Source organism: Manis pentadactyla, chromosome 2 (assembly GCF_030020395.1).
Source record: "Manis pentadactyla isolate mManPen7 chromosome 2, mManPen7.hap1, whole genome shotgun sequence".
Taxonomy (NCBI): domain Eukaryota; kingdom Metazoa; phylum Chordata; class Mammalia; order Pholidota; family Manidae; genus Manis; species Manis pentadactyla.
This window is the reverse complement of record NC_080020.1, coordinates 29747659-29763900: the sequence shown is the minus strand read 5'-3', so window position 1 is coordinate 29763900 and position 16242 is coordinate 29747659. Positions and strand designations below refer to the sequence as shown.

Genomic DNA, 16242 nt, shown 5'->3' with positions numbered 1-16242 from the left:
GGAGGAGTGAACAGTGCGTGCCTCCAAAGATGGCCTGGCATCTGAGCCTGGGGCTTGTGAGCAGTGCTGGATGGTCGGGTGAGGTGGACATCTGTGGTTTGCTCTGACCAACATCCACTCCCTTCTGGACACAGGGCTGGACTTGCCTCTGGGGAACCAGCACATCTCCACTTTCCTCTTGCCAGATGGGCACGTGCCTGCCGCTGACCACCCAGAATGCTGTTCACAGACAGACAAGAGACCGAAAGGTCAGTGAAACTCAACCTGGGGACCTCTACAGGAATGATACGAAAGAGAAACTCTCCATTGTGCTGCTGGGCACTTCCACAGAGAGAAAGCCTGCCTGGCAGGAAGCCAACCCAGAGAAAGCAGAGCAAAGGTACTGAGAGAGACAGAGACTGGATGGGAGGGCTTAGTTCCTGGGTCCAGCCAGCCCTGAAGAGGCTGCCCTGGAGTTCCAGTTGTGCAGGCCAATCAGTTCTGGTTTTTCAAGAGTCCAGACTAGTGCAGTGGGATAAGAGGCCAAGGGGGAGGGTGGAGAGATGAGCGGGGGCCAGCTCGTGCAGGAAGCTGTGGGCCGGGCTGTGGAGTTAAGGATTTATCCAACCACTAGAGTTGGTAAGATTCTAATTGCCAAGCAGGACAGCTTTGATAATATAACTGCCTTCTGGAAACAAAAACTCTGCTGGTTAAGAGAGAAAGGGAGAGAAAGAGAGAAAAAAAGCACCAGTGACTCTTCCAGAAACTTTGGAGCCTTTAGAACATGTTTTCTGGGGTTTTCCCATCAGGATAGATGGTCCCAGCTGGACTTGAAGCCAAATTATTAATCCTTCAGTCCTGATGGCACATAGTACTGTATCTTTTTTTTTTTAATTTTTATTAAGGTATGATTGATATACACTCTAATGAAGAGTGATATACACTCTAATGTTTTTTCACATGAAAAAACAATGTGGTTACTGCATTTACCCATATTATCAAGTCCCCACCCATACCCTAATGCAGTCACTGTGCATCAGTGCAGCAAGTTGCCACAGATCCACTATGTCCCTTCTCTGTGCTACACTGTTCTCCCTGTGATCCCCCACACCATGTGCATAGTACTGTATCTTAATTTCTGAAAATACACTCACGTGCCTTTCAGACCAGTTTCTTTTCTCCGTCACCAAGAAGAAAAGGGATCTTAGCAGAGATTAATCAGAGGGAATTTAGCCTTTGTAAATGTGCTGCACTGGCTGAAGCAGAATACTCAGCGTTTCAGGGAGGCATCCCCAGCAGGTGAGTGGGCTCTCCTGTCCCCTCGGCACCGCAGGCAGCCCTTCCACGGGAACCTGGGCGGCAGTGCGCTGGCAGACGGGCTGTCCCAGGCTCTGGACACTTGTGCTCTCAAAGTCAGGAGAGAGAAAGCTGAGGGAGGAGAGCCTCCTTCCAGAGCCTCCTCATTATACCATCTCCTTTCCCCTTGAGTGCAAAAGACATAATTGGATCAAACGGCGACGGGAGCTAGCCTCCCTCCTCCTCCCAGATGAGAGACTTCCAATATCGCTTCATTACCAAGTCTTTTGTAAATAAACTGTGTAGAGAAAAATGCCATTTGTTCTGCTGTAATTGCCTGATGAGCATCATTAGATGGCTCTTTGGAACACACAGAATGAAATCATTGTGGATTCAGAAATTCCTTTGTGCAAATCTTTCTCCATTCACTATTCTGTACAGAGGGAGTTTCTGAAGGGCAACCCCTTGACCAAGGAGGCTGGTGCTGGCCAGTGACACACCTGCTCTGAGCATTTAACTAACCAACATTTATTAAGTGCCTTCTCTGTGTCAGGCATGCCTTTGGGTAGTTGGGATACAGCAGTGAGTAAAGCACAAACATCCTTTTCCCACTGAAGTGTACATTCTGGTAAAAACTCAGGAACACAGGTGTGCCCATTTCTGGGAACAAAGTTGTAGAAAACTCCATAAATCAAGTTTGTTTAACTGGTTGATCAGGGAACTGAGAAGTTAAAACTCTTCTGACACCTTCAGTGTGATTTCACTGTAGCCATAAGGATGTAACCTCTGGAAAGCTAGATTGAATGGGCTAGGGGTACTAAATCAATGACATATGTGCTGTCACTTACTAAACCTGCACCCACGGCAGACAGCATTAATCAATCACCACTCTTTCTTAAAGCTTGGATGCAGCCTGAGAATACATATCAACACAGAATGGGTGTAGCCCCTGCCCCATAGTAGATCAGAGTTAGCTGGCAGAGGAAACCTATTTGCTATTTCTTATGTAGACTGTTATTAATTAACTTCACTGAGAGGCTGAAGAATATCCCTGTAAATTAATAACCCCTGAAGGAGGCAAAAACTAAGAATGGTGAGAAGTTGCAGTCAATTTCTCAGGCTAGTTTGCCTTTCAAGTGTTTTCCTTCCATGTCCTAAGGAGGCCTGTAAAACCTGCAGGTCACAGGCTTTGCAGTCAGGCAGACCTGTGTTCAGGTCCTGGTTCTGTTACTTCCAACTGTGTGGGGCCCTCCCTGTGAAATGGGGATAAAAATGATACCACCCTCCTAGGACTGTGATGAAGATTAACTAGTCCGCCCATGTGCAGGGCTCGGCTCAGAGTCCTGCAGCTCTGACCAGGGCTGAGATAGGTGTTGTGCACCAGAGTGAATGTTTGCAGCCAGGATCACTCTGACTGACTGGCACCTGTGCCATCATCACTGTTGAATATTTTGAGTATCACTTCTGGACAGTAATATTAGTTTTATTAGGAAGCTGCGCCCTTTACGAGAGACAACTTCCGAACTCAAGGCCAAACAAACTGCTTTTCAAACCAAAATAATGTTTAAATAGAATTCTAGGTGGTTGTTTTCTTGCTGATTAAGAATTTACATCCCCCAGTTCTGAACTGCTCGACCAGTGGTCTACGCAGTGAAAATAATCATGTTGATAATGAAAATAATCTTTAGGATCTTTATTAAGAATCTCCTAACAAGCATGTTCTCTGAGCAACCCTGTGAGGATTAAAGTATTATTAAGCTTACTTTGTGGGAGCAGAAACTGAAGCCCAGTGAGGTGAGGATTCCTTGTCCAAGATCACACAGCTGGTACAAAGTGGCAGAGCTAGGATCTGATCCGAGCACGGAAGTGTCAATCACCATGTGTGACAATGGTCCTTTGCGTAAAAAGTTGATGCCTGACTCAGGGGAGACATCAGGGCTGTGCATTCACAGGACTCATCCCAGTAACGGTGCTACTGGCCATCCCTCACAGGCCTTACCAGGTTCTGAGGGAGGCAGAAGCAGGCCCTGGCTGACCACAAGGGTACAGGACAAGCCAATCCTCCCTTTAGAGGGACCAAGCCTCTGTTCTTCACCTGAGAACAACATAGAAGCCCACAAATAAAGTGGAGGATGCGGCCTCAGAAGTTTGAGTGGTTAACTAGTAACCACCATCTCCTCTACCAGCATTGTCAGAAAGCTTCCACAGCACACGGCAGGGTCTCAGAGGCTGTGATAAATATTTATTTACTGCATCTTTAATAATTTCGACCAGTTATTAATGGCTGGTGTGTCCCAGGTTGTGTACTAAGCACTTTTAGGTATTATCTCATTTAATCTTCGCCGTAGCTCTGTAAGGTAGGTATTATTATCATTTTCTCATTTCAAATGAAGACAGAAAAGTTAATTTAACTTGCCTCAAGTCACATAGCAATTAACTGGTGGAGTTGGGATTTGAACTCAGGCTTTCTGGTTCCACAAATTGAGCTCTTAACCTCTGGTCTCTACGCCACACTCCAGCACTAACAGACACAAAAGAGAGAGCTCGAGATGGGTGGCCAGGACCTACGGAGGCTGGCTGGGAAGCAGAAGGCCAGGGCCACTCTCAGGGCCGAGCGCTCCCCGAGGCCTGGGCCTCCTTGCTTTCTCCTCCCTGCCGCTCGCTTGCCGGACATCTCAATGGGAGACACACCACTGACGCTGAAAGCGAGACCTGTCTTATTCCAACACTGCCATCTTAAGGGACGATGCAGGGCAAACGCGGGTCAGGGCTGCAGCTCAGGCTGGCCTTCAGCAGCTTGAGGAGATACCACCCATCCTGCTGTACACACAGCAAGGAGTGGCCTTTCTGGAAAGGTGCCAAGGGGATTGTGCCAAGGCTTCCACAGAGCAGCTTACCTTGAATGAGATTTCATACTGCTCCCCTCCCCAGATCTCCAGGCCTGGGTCGTACCCGCCCAGCTCCCAGAACCACCTCCGATCCACAGCGAACAGTCCTCCAGCCATCACGGGAGACCTGTCGGGGCAGAAGAGCAGGGCATGAAGATGCGGGCGCCCCAGCTGCGTGCACCTGTGCACTCTGCTACTCTGCTGCCTGGGTGGAGCCGCTCTCTGCGAACACAGCCCAGGGTTTCAGCAAGGAATACAAGGCCCTTCCTCAGGAGGGCCCCGGCTTTCTTCCTTCTTGCCTACAATATCTCTTCATAATTGCTATAAACTTAACCAAACGGATCCAGAGTTTTCCCTTAAATGGTTAACACCTAAGAATACTGGTGATATGAAATCACAGTAGCATGGGCCTTGCAGCTCCACTGTATACATACTTCTAGTCTTCCCACTAGTCAGATGGTCCAAAGCAGGTCTTTCAATCTCTGAGAGAGGTGAAAAAACATAACGCGTGCTAGACACCCCCACCCTCCCTGACATATGAAGCAGAGTCTGGGGATGGAGTTTAGAAATCTATGTTTTCAGACAGGCTCTTTGATGATTCTTAGTTGGCCCAGCATGGACATTTGTTCTGCTGAGAGTTTATAGAAGAAGCCAGTGTCTGTTCTTTCAGTTAAACTGGGATAAGATGAACTCCACTCATTCATTGTCTCAGTAGTTTATGCCTGGAGTGCCAGCTGAGAAGAAGATGCTGGAAGAATATGGAAGCAAATTAGAATCAGACTAGGACTTCGGTGGGGAGCCAGTGTGGTGGGGCAGCCTCTGCAGGACAGAAGGATCCAGAAGACAGGTGGGGTGTAACAACAGCCTCTGGGAGGGGCAGCCTGGCAAGAGTCAAGGAAGGATGCTAGGGGGGTGGCATTCGAGATGGGTTTGGACCAGTGGGAACTGTGGGGTTGGGAGGCACCCAGGAGGAGAAGGCAACAGGAGCAAGGGCACAGAGGCGGTAAATCACGGGTGACAAGGGGACAGGGGCTGACGCCACATCATGCCACATCTGAGGGGGACCCCGCGCCCGAGTCCCCTGCTGTGCCTCACGTGGGGTCGGCACCTCAGAAGTGCCATCAGTGTTTGCTGTGTGAAAATCTCTCAGAATGGCCTTGTCCTTGTCTGGCTCTACTGGAAAACTCCAAACTCTCAAACCAAAAAACATTTCAGCAGCAACCTCCATGCAGCCCCCTGGCCTTGGGAACTACAGGCTCATGGGAAGTGGACTGATTAAGAAAAACCTTAGTTAGCCCACATGCCTCCCAAGCTTCCTGCAGCAGATGGGCCTTGAAAGCACAGGAGGCTCCTTTTAAAAGGGGATCTGCTTGAATATTTACCGAGCATATTACTTGAATATGCCAGGTGATACTGAACTTACTCATTAATGAAATGACTACTCTTCATGTTGACCTCCTGAGGTAGGCCTGATTATTATCACCCCACTGACGCCTGCAGAAACTGGGGTGCAGAAGGGTAACTTGCTTGAGGTTTCAGAGCTACCAAGCAGGATGTGAATCTCTGATCTGTGCCACAGCCCACACCTGTCAAGGCCACAGTACACCACCTGCTGCCAGGAGGGAACAACTGATGCGGGAGGAGGGCCAGGTTTCAGAAATGGAGAAACCCCCACCCCAACTCCAGCTCTCCTCGCCCTACGGTGCAACCTCAAGTGAAGTGTTTCTACCCTCTTATCCTGTGCCTCCCAGTGTGGCAGCCGCTGGCCACATGTGGGCACTAGCCACTTGATGTGTGGCTAGTCTGAATTGAGATGTGCTGGAAGTGAAAGATACACACTGGATTCCCCAGACTTCACATGAAGAAAATAATCGAAAAGGTCTCATTAATAATTTCGAAGGGCTGGTCATGTGCTAAAATGAGAATATTTTGGATATACTGGGCTAAATAAAATATTACTACTAAAACGAATTTTACCTGCTTCTCTTTACCTTTTATGTGGCTACTAGGAAATTAAAAGTAGATATGTGGCTCACATTAGATTTCTACTGGACAGTGATGATTTAACCTCTTTGAACGGGTTTCCCAGTTTACACAACACTCAGCTATCCTTCCTAGCTCACATTGCTAGTAACTGTATTTCTGAAAGTATCCAGTACTATAAAAAAAATAAGTTGTCATCAGTATCAACTTTCCTTAATCTACTGAAGGTGATGGGGTTTGGGGCTTTCTGGTGGGAGCCATAAATACACTGGGTGGCCAGGTGGAGTGTGTCTGACCCCGTGCTTCTTGGGCAATCAGACCTGAGACAGCGCACACAAAAAGCAGCCTGGGAGGAAGCCGGTGGCCAGGGCCGCGGAGCTGCTGCGCAACAGGCAAGCTACTAGCCTGAAGGCATACTGGAGCTCAAAGCTTTCCACCTGCTACAGTGCTCAGCGATAGCAACAATGCAGTTTAGTGGGTGCCACTCACTTTACCGACATTATCTCCAGCTCTCACAAAGCTCTATTACAAACCAACCCCCTTTGCAGAAGGAGAAATTTGAAATTTAGAAATGCTACATACTTGCTCAAGGGCATGCAGCTAGTAAGTGGGTGAGCTGTGCTTCCCACCGGGGTTGCCACCACAGCCCGTGTCCTTCAAACATCATTATAGCATGGGGTGCCTGCAGATTGCCTGTCTGCTGGCACCATGGAGAGGTGTGCAGGGAACAACCAGGATTTCTCTAGTGGCCTCTCCCCTGGGTTTTGTCCAAGTACAATAAAGAAGAGAGGCTTCTGGAAAGAATCAGAGGACACAAGGAATGGAGAGCCCCTCAGGAAGTGCCTCAGGCCAGGGTCCCTCAATGCTGGCCACACACATCATTGAGAGCTTTAAGAAACACTCATGCCCAGACCCTACCCCAGGTGCAGGTGTAGTCAGTCTTGGCGGTGGCCTGGGCATATTTTTTTTTTGGCAAACTCCCCAGGTGATGCTGATGCACAGTCAGGGTTGAGAGCCACTGCTTTAGGGTGGAGCCAACCCCTTCAATATCCAGATGAGGCGACCATGGCCAGGGAGGAAACTGGGCCTGTGCTACTAACCAGCTGCTCATCCTGGAGGTACCCTTCCTCCTCCTGCAAGGAAGACAATGAACACCAAGACCCATTCTTATGTACCTTTCAAATCTAGGGCTTACGAGTTTATGGCACTGATTCAAACCATAAAGAGGGTCTGAAAATCCCATTTTCTGGGGTGGCCCATTCCGACTTTAGCCTCTGCTGCATGTCATCTTGGACAAGTCCTGGTTCTTCTCTGAACTGCAGTGTCCTCATCGGTCAAATGGGGAGAATTCTACCTATAGATGAGGGTGCTGTTGTGAGGCTGGTGCACAGTCATGTCAGCTGAAATGCTTTGCTGGTCCAGGCCACACGTAAGTTACTCCTGTCATTAATATCATTCTCCAAGAATTCAGGGCAACTGAGGATTGACTCTGAGGCATATGTGGCAGTGAATGCATGACGTGGTTTTGGCCAAACTGTATGGAGGGCCAGGAAGGGTTCTAATAGTAGTGCTTGACCATGTTTAGGATACAAGGAGGCAGGAGAAGAACTCCAGCATTTGGTCTGCTCAGGAAGCACAGAGGCCCCACACATGGCCTCCACTCTCGGCTCTGCTGCTCCATGGCCCCAGCCACCTTCCATTTCTGCAAACAAGCCCACCTCTTCATATCTCAGAGCCTTCTGTGGGGCCCACAGCATTAGGGGCTCCCTTCAGGAACATGGGGTGTGCACTGTGCCCATGAAGATGGCTGGGCCACCAACAACCCCTTTCTCGGATGGGGAGGGTGAGATGCAGAAAAGCTGGGGTTCACTGGGGTTAAACTGTGGTTAGGCAGGTGTGGTGAACAGAATAGCCCCCCAAAGAAGCCAATGTCCTAATTCCTAGAACCTGTGAATGTTACCTTACACAGCAAAGGGGCTTTGCAGATATGATTAAGTTAAGGATCTTGAGAGGGGGTGGTTGTCCTGGTGGGCCCAACAAAATCACAAGTGAACAGAGGACACAGGAGGTCAAAGTCAGAGAAGAGGGTGTGACGGTGGAAGTAGGAGACAGGGACAGAGAGAGATGGGGAGAGGAGGAAGGAGGTGAGGGCGAGGGAGGTTGAGACAGATGGGGGGCAGAGAGGGAGAGGGAGAGACAGGCAGAGAGATGGGGGAGAGGGAAAGAGATTATGTTGAAGATGTTATGTTGCTGGCTTTGAAGATGGGAAGCAGCCAAAGAAGGTGGGTGGCCTCAGGAAGCTGGAAGAGGCAGAGAAATGGACTCTTCCCTATATCCTCCAGAGGGAATGGGGCCCTAAGACCCCACGACTTCAGCCCAGTGAGGATCCTTTCAGACTTCTGACCTTCAGAACTTAAGAGAATGCATTTCTGTTAATAAGCTGGTGAGTCTGTGGTGATTTACTACCATAGCAATAATTAGGAAACTAATACAGCAGAGGCTGAACTTGGGCTTTGAACTCAAAGACCTGTCCACACCTCTGGCAGGAGAGCCAGGGTGGCTTGCTCACAGGGCATCTGCAGGGATGGCAAGGCCTCTGTGAGGAGAGCCTTTCTCAAGGGGGAGCACCAGGAGGGTCTGGGCCCTGGGCCTCAGCCTCTGCCTTCCTGTGCTGGGCCACAGTCTCCTCAGCTGGGAACCCACTGCCTGAGGATCCCTCTCCTGTTACATTCTAGGGTGCTGTGGCTCCAGTCTATACCTGCGAATTACTTTCCTAGTACCTCAAGAGGGCATAAGTGAATGACGGGAAAACTGGCTGAGGCAGGTGACTTGTATGTGTACCTGGCCTTTGCTGCTTCCTAGCTGTGTGACCTGGAAAACTGCTTAACCTCTTGGGGGCCTGGCATCCCCATGTGGTGATAATATTTACCACCTATGTTTGTTGGGGACTAAACAGGATCATTGTGTAATGTGCTCAGCACTGTGCCTGGCCTTAGAAAGTGTTCAGTAAGTGGTGGTGATGACAGTGATGATGCTGATTGCCACTGGGCACAAGGCTTGAGGGAGAGAGTGTGAGCAACTCTACTCACCCCAGGCTGGCAATCTCAGCAAACTGTGCAGAGCTGGGCAAGGAAGAGGTGACCAGCTTGGTGGTCGCTGAGTTGAGGCTCTGTGACAAGCTGCGAGGGGTGTGTTCTGGTTGGGGACGTCTACCCTGGTCCCTCTGCGCAGGACATTTAGGGGAGGAGCCCTGAGTTGTGTGTGTTGGGGAGGGGTCACTGGGTCAGCCGCCGGGACCAGCCAGGGTCACTTGTACTTACTCAAATGGGTCGCTGGGGTCAGCTTTTTGCAGTTCTGGAGGGATTGGGATCCGCTTATAATACATCTCCCAGTCAAAGGCGCCCCGCATGGCGTCCCCCACCTGCGTCTCGTATCGGAAGTTGTCGTGGTCAATCACATCAATCATCGGGCACACAATGGTCTTGCGGTTCCGAGCGATGCGGTCTGAAGGAGCCAAGAGATGCCCATTAGGGAGGAAGGATGGGGGAGCAGCTAAGTGCACGACCCTGCTCTGCAGCTTAACTGAATTTTTAACACGTTCCCTGGTTGACTTCTCTGAGCACTGAGTTGATGAATTCTGAGAGGTAGGGGGAGCGCAGGCTTCAAGCAAGATGGCCCAAGGCTCTCTTCCTAGTTCTGCCACCCACGACAGGGCCTGGGCCAGCTACGTAGGTACCGTCTCTCCTCTGTGAAATGGGGAGAAGTGGCTCTGAATGTCAAGAGAACTGCATGCAACTCTATGTTGGAAGGTATTTAGCATAGGTGCCTATAATTATCGGGACTGTTATGGAGAGATTAATTTCCTTCTGGGAGGGCCCCTGTTCTGGCCCACACTAATGGCCCAAGGCAGCCAGATACCCCTGCACTGCCCCTCATGGCCGACTGCCCGACAGTTCCCGTGGCCGCAGGCAGTGAACAAATGGCCCTCTTTGCGAGAGAATTCAGCTCCTGTTTTTCAGTGGTCAGATCCCTCCAGAACTACTGAGGAGGGAATGGACTATCCCATGAGTTCCTCCTGACTGGAAGTGTGCAAGCAGGACCTGGGACCCTGCCCTCAGGAATGCTATAGGCTAGGTGATCCAAGATGACAAATGGGGGCCTTAACCTAGATGACCTTACGGTCCTTTTCAAGCCAGGGAGAATCTGATTCTATAACATTCACTCCGGCCAACATATCAACCAGAATTTTAAGCTCTGGTTTGCTCTGCCCTTCAGTGTTCCCCCTCCTGCCAGGAAGCGCTGATTGCAGCCAGGGGGTGCCAGTGATTGGGGCAGATGCCTGCCACGAGGAGCAAGTAGGCTGTGTTGGGGTGCCTGGCTGCCTGGGCCAAGAGTCAAGTTCAAGTCTTGGAATGGGGAGGCTGCTAGGGCCAGTGGACAGGCTGGCAGCTTCCTAGGGCCCCTGTTTCAACAAGATACAACACATCTTTCTTTCAGGAGAGAAAGCAGCATTTTTTTTTTTCTCATCTGCAAGATGCAATCCATAGGTGGGTCAGGAAATTGAGTGTGTGAGTCAGTGCCAGTGTGTGTAATGAACCGAAAAGGAATAATGGATGCCAGGATACATTCTAGGTACTTTTTCAGGAAATGGTTTCAGTCATACTGCGAGTATGGGCATTTGTGTACTGGACTGAGATGTGCAATGTATTTCTAACTATCGCACATGGGCAAAAAGTTTGAGAAATGCTTTCAGCAGTGCGTCCCCAAGTATGGACCTGGGGCCACCAGTACCAGATGCACCCAGGGTGAGTTTAAAACCCTCCAGGGCTGCTCCCACCCCAAGCACACTGGATCAGAATCTCTGCAGGTGGAGCCTGGAGATGCCTTGTGGACAGGCTCCCCTGGGATATATCACAAAGCTGAAGAACCTCCTCCAGGGAGAGGTCTAGTGAAGGGCCTCCCTTCCTAATCATTCATGACTATGCAGGGGATTCCACTTGCAGGGAGGGTCTGGGCTGAGGCCACCATAATTGTTGGGTGCTGGCTGGCTGTGGGAGGGATGAGGTCAGGGTTGTATCAGAGAGGCAGTGTTCCACAGGGCTGTGCTGATTTGGGGACAAATAACCAGAGTCAAGCCCTAGTTCTGTTACCTTCTAGCAGTATAGCCTTGGAAAAGGTTATCTGATGCCTCTGAACCTCGGTTTCCTTGGCAACAAAATGGAGGAAGACAGCATCTATCTCCTGGGCTCTCTGAAGATAGAGTGGGACAGTGGGGCTGAGACACTTAGCCCAGACGCTGGCACGTGATCAGCACTCTGCCGACATGCTGTGGCCAGGGTTGTGGAAAGCAGCTCAGAAGCGGGAATTGGCAGGCTGAGTATCTCCCTTAAATTCTCTTTGCTTCTCAGTTTTCTCATTTGCAGTATGTGGATAATAATGCCTGGCCTGTCTGCTTTACCGCATGGCTGTCAAGTTCAAATGTAGCTGTGGCCTAAAAAGCAGAGGGACTAGTAGAGCCGTGATGCCGAGGAAGGAAATGATCAGCAGTGGCTTCCTTTGTTGGGGCTGAATCCTTCTCAGGCTCAGAAATGCCCACTCTGCAAAGAAGGCAGAGTGAGCCGCCAGGGAGGCATCAGTGGTGTCGGAGACAAAAGCCACAAGTGCTCTGTCAGCTGCTCATATTAGCTGGAACTTTTAAACCTACACCACTGGTTCACATTTCTATTGGAAGAAGAAATAAAAAGAGGGAGAATGTTTCTTCCATGTATGTCTGAAGATTATGAAAATTACCCTCAGATATTTCAATAGAAACAGAGTTAGGGGCTATTTAGACTACAAGCTCAGCTTCGTGTCCCACCACTGCATTCTCTTTCTGAGTCGCTGAATGACCCAACAAATGGGTTGTTCCTTCAGGACTACAAATTAGGCGATTTATGGTGAGGCTTTTTCTTTTTCTCTTTCAGTATTGAGAGGCAGATGAAGAAGATCTCTTGGCTTAATTAAATGAACAGTTAACCAGAAAATCTGGGTTATATCCTCTTTTTAACCCAGTGGGATCCTGGATCCTTAGGGTCAGAAGCACATAATCTAATATGAAAGCTCTATGCTAATCTGCGGCAGAAACACATTTTCTGGATTGTCCCATTTAATGCATGGGTCTGCCTTCTGTCCTCACCTCTGAATGGTGGCCTAACCAGTGCTGGACCAGCAGCACTGGCGTCACCTGGCAACTGGTTAGCAATGCAGCTGCTCAGGCCCCGGGCCCAGACTCCTGAGTCAGACCTCCAGGGTGAGGCCCAGTACTCTGTGTAACAAGTCTTCCAGCTGATTCTGACACTACCTCAATTTTGCTCTCAACCTCGGTCCTCTTTGCTCACTAAGTCCGCTATGGAGAGCAGACCCACCCATTGTTGGAGTTCACTTTTCTCTCTGGATTGGCACAACTCTTCCCCAGTCTGCCTCCATCCCTGTCCCTCACCTGGCTCCCAGTCTCAACGGGGCATTTCCTCTTCAATGTCCACCTGCTAGCACCAGCTCACTGCCTTCATCAAAGCTGAATTCCTCAGAATTTGGGCTTCTTCAGCTACTATGAGACACCTCTTCCCGGTGTCTCTCCTCTGTTCACAAGGCTGTGGTGGAGACGCCTGGTCACCATGCCCTCTGGCTACAGCCCTTCCCTAACCGCTGTCAGAAACTCTCTGAAGAGGAAATGAATTTAGGGACGCAGGGTGGAATCATGAAAGAGAACAGACTTGGGAGCAGACAGATGGTGACTCTGACACTTACAGCCCAGGGGAACAAGTAGTCACTCAGTTATCTCTGAAACTCAGTTTCTTCTACTATAAAAAGGGGGTATTTTTGACCTGGGGTGGTTTTGTGAGGATTACAGATAATGCTTACAACCTTCTGGCTTACAGTAGCGGTACAGTGAATGGTAACTATTCTAAGTTGATTTAACAATGTCCCTACACAATTTGGCTCTTAACAGCTTGAAGTAATCTGGGAGAAGCAATCACATCACTAGACACTAGTGTGCTGTCTGACTTTGGGCAAGTCACTTCCCCTCTCTGAGTCTCAGCTTCCCTCTCTGTAAAATGAAGGGGAAGGACTGAATGGATCTGAGTACTCCTGAACTTCTGAATTCCTCATGGCACCATGCTGCGTGCATCTCAAGCAGTCGAGGGAACCCCTGTGGATGACTCTCTGCAGAAGGCTGGGGCCGGTGGCAGCTGGCTCATTCCAGGCTGCCTATCTTGCCTTGAGAGGGTCCCTTACCAAGCAAGGGGGGGAGCCAGTTCACATTGGCTTCACAGTGTGAGTCCAAGAAGGTGATGACATCCCCAGTTGCTGCTGAGGCGCCCAGCATCCGGGTCCTTATCAGCCCTTCCCGTTTCTTGGTTCGGAGAATCCTCACGCTGGGGAAAAGGGCCATGTAGTCTTCAAGTGGCTTCTTGAGGTGCTCTATGTGTGAGACAGAAGAGTACGAATGGGTAAGAACAGCTGTTAGTAATCATTCTCATGGCCTTTTCCCTTACATGTGCACTGCACTTTATAGTTCAGACACAGCTTTCCAGTACTCTGCCTCACTGGACCTTCCAAATAGGGCTGGATCACCCCGAGTGCTACAGATGGGGAAGTGAAGCTCAGAGAGGACCATGATAGTGCCAGACCAGGAACACACGGAGACCGTCTGCTTGAGGTCATGGGCAGCTGGGGTCTATGCCTGGCTGGGACCCATTTCCTCATTTTCTGGCAACAATTCTGATTTTTCTTTGAGAGAGGTCCCTCCCTTCCTCAGTCCATCAAACTTGGGTAGGGCTGATCTGACCCCTGGTCCCACAGGGGAGCAGTGTATGACTTAGGCATTCCATGTCCTTGGCCACAGTGATTGGCTCAGGATGGCTGTGTGACCTGAGTCATCCACATAATGAACCCTGAGAATTTTTTTTCAGAACTACTAAACACAAGCTCTTTCATTTTGCTAGAGTTGGTAAGTTTGTTGGGTTGGGCAAAAGTCTGGAGCTGCTGGTGACATCTTTGCTAAAATGAGGTGATGAGAAGTGGTGAAGGATCTGCTGAGACAGAGTCAACATGTAAAAACAGACTCAAAAGATGGAGACATTAGACTGATGACATTTTGATTCTCCAGATCCCTCATATCTGAAGCAGATAGACTCTTATATGTTATTACACTTGACAACAAATTCCTCTTTTTGCTTATTCCAATGTGAGTTCTATTCCATGCCTAGAAAAGCTGTTGTTCTGAATTATTCTCAAAGATAGTCTCTTTCTACTAAAAATTCTGGCCTTAATGTCGGTGTCTCTTGGTTTTAATCAAGGTTAGGGCCCTTTATGAAAACTCTAGTCTGGACATAACCCCCCCGACTCCTCACAGTCTGTATCATACTTAACGATAAAATAGTGAATGCTTTTCTGCTATGATCAGGAGGAAGGTTGTATGCTCTCCCATCACTTTTATTCAGTATTGTACTAGAACATCTAGCCAGTGCAACTAGTATGAAAAAGAAATAAAAGGCATAAAGATTGGCAAGAAAAAGGTAACTGTTTTTCACTGTAGATGACATGATTATTTACATAAAAGATCCTAAGAAATCTACAAAGAAACTGGAACTAATAGGTAAACTTAGCAAGATTTCAGGGTACAGGTCAACATTTAAAAATCAATTGGATTTCTTTGTACCAGCAAATAAAAAAGCAATTGGAAAATGTAATTAAAATGGTAAAAATACCATTTACAATTGAACAAAGGAAGTACAAAATGCATTCTTTGAAAACTACAAAAATTGTTTAAAGAAACTAAAGACCAAAATAAATGGAAAGATAGTCCATGTTCATGGATTGGATAACTTATTATTGTTAAGACAGCAATATTATATTGATCAACAGACTCAACATGATCAAAATCATAGCTGACTTCCTTACAGAAATTTACAAAAGACAAATTGATCCTAAAAGTTATGGAAATGTGAGGGATCAAGGGATCCAGGATAAAAAGAAAAACAATCTTTTGGTTACTTATACATGAATGTTCATAGAGATACTATTCATAATAGCCAAATGGTATAAATAATCCAAATTTTCATCACTTCATGAATGGATAAACAACTATGAAATATATCTGCATGCTGGAATATTACTTAACCATAAACAAGGAATAAAGTTTTGATACATGCTACAATGGATGAACCTCAAAGACATTATACTAAGTAAAAAAGCCAGACACAAAATACAATTCTATTTGTAGAATAGGTATATCCATAGAGACAGAAAGCAGATTAGGGATTACCAGGCACTGGGGTGATGGGGAATGGGGAGTGATTACTTAGTGAGCATGGGATTTCCTTATGGGATGATAAAAATATTCTGGAACTAGACAGATGTGATGGTTGCACAACACTGTGACTGTATCAAATGCCAATGAATTGTTTTTTTTTAAATTGATGTATCATTGATAACAATCTTATACTGGTTCCAAATGTACAACACAGTGGTTCAATAATTACCGAAATTATTAAATCCTTACCTCCTCTAGTGTGGTTACTATCTATCAATGTAGAAAGATGTTACAGAATCACTGACTATTTCCTCCATGCTCTACTACCATCCCCATGACCAACTTACATTGTAATTGCTAATTATTGTGCACCTTTATCCCCCTTCTCTCTCCTCCCTGACCTGCCTCATCTCCTCCCCCTTGATAACCACTAGTCACTTCTCAGTGTCTATGAGTTTACTGCTGTTTTGCTTTGTTTTATATTCCACAAATAAGTGAAACCATATGATACTTGTCTTCCTCCACCTGGCTTATTTCACTGAGCATAATACCCTGTAGATTCATCCACGTTGTTGCAAAAGGTAGGATTTCTTTTCTTTTTATGGCTGAATAATATTCTATTGTGTATTGTAACCACATCTTCTTTATCCACATCTATTGATGGACACTTAAGTTTCTTCCATATCTTGGCTACCGCAAATAGTGTGGCAATAAACAGGGGTGCATATATCTTTTCAAATTGGGAATTTTGTTTTCTTTCGGGAAATTCCTAGATGTGGAAGTATTGGGTTGAATATTGTT

General features: G+C 47.8%; 1 protein-coding gene across 2 annotated transcripts in view; it reads right to left on the bottom strand.

Moving 5' to 3' along the window:
• GALNT10 (polypeptide N-acetylgalactosaminyltransferase 10) overlaps window positions 1–16242 on the bottom strand; it is a 256916-nt gene that overhangs the window by 29020 nt on the left and 211654 nt on the right. For both annotated transcript variants that reach the window (XM_036909479.2, XM_036909566.2), the window contains exons 5-7: window positions 13422–13607; window positions 9467–9650; window positions 4173–4290 (exon numbers count right to left, since the gene is read on the bottom strand). In XM_036909479.2, the coding sequence (XP_036765374.2) occupies window positions 4173–4290; window positions 9467–9650; window positions 13422–13607 (488 nt within the window). The remainder of the gene's footprint in view (window positions 1–4172; window positions 4291–9466; window positions 9651–13421; window positions 13608–16242) is intronic.